The following is a 409-nucleotide window of genomic DNA, read 5'->3' as shown; positions in this document are numbered from 1 at the left end:
GTCCCGACCCACGTGCAGGATGTTTTCAGAATAAAAAGCTGGTTATATCCCCCTTTTTTCCAGGGGCAGAAGCTGCGATGGCTTTCTCCGGGTTATCGCTCACCGGGGCGACAGGGGATACAGAGCCCCCTGGAATCCCGGATCAGCTCCATCGTGTCCTCGTTCACCTTCACCAACCGGATGGGATAAACATTGGGCAGAATCCGACTGTTGAATCCACAGGCGCCGACCTTCCAAAAGGCAGAAAACCACCCCCAAAACGTAAGATTTTTGCCAGGTTTCTGCGCCCCGCTCCCCGCCGGGGAAGCCAGCGGAGCCTCTCCCCCTCTCCGTGCCCCCCGCCCGGCCCTCACCTTCCCGTCCACGTTGGCAATGCTGCAGTTGCACTCCGTGGCTCCGCAGACTTCCT

General features: G+C 59.4%; 1 protein-coding gene across 1 annotated transcript in view; it reads right to left on the bottom strand.

The window, feature by feature from the left end:
- Positions 1-103: 103 nt before the first annotated feature.
- LOC104507959 (long-chain fatty acid transport protein 1-like) overlaps positions 104-409 on the bottom strand; it is a gene marked incomplete at both ends in the record, with an annotated part of 2,351 nt that continues 2,045 nt past the window's right edge. The window contains 3 exon segments of the mRNA XM_010149408.1: positions 104-230; positions 354-399; positions 401-409. The exon segment at positions 401-409 is cut by the window's right edge and continues 152 nt beyond it. Of these exon segments, the coding sequence (XP_010147710.1) occupies positions 104-230; positions 354-399; positions 401-409 (182 nt within the window).

The sequence above is a fragment of the Eurypyga helias genome, unplaced genomic scaffold (genome assembly GCF_000690775.1).
Source record: "Eurypyga helias isolate BGI_N326 unplaced genomic scaffold, ASM69077v1 scaffold23843, whole genome shotgun sequence".
In the NCBI taxonomy this organism is placed as follows: Eukaryota; Metazoa; Chordata; class Aves; order Eurypygiformes; family Eurypygidae; genus Eurypyga; species Eurypyga helias.
This window is presented reverse-complemented; position numbering and strand designations above follow the sequence as displayed.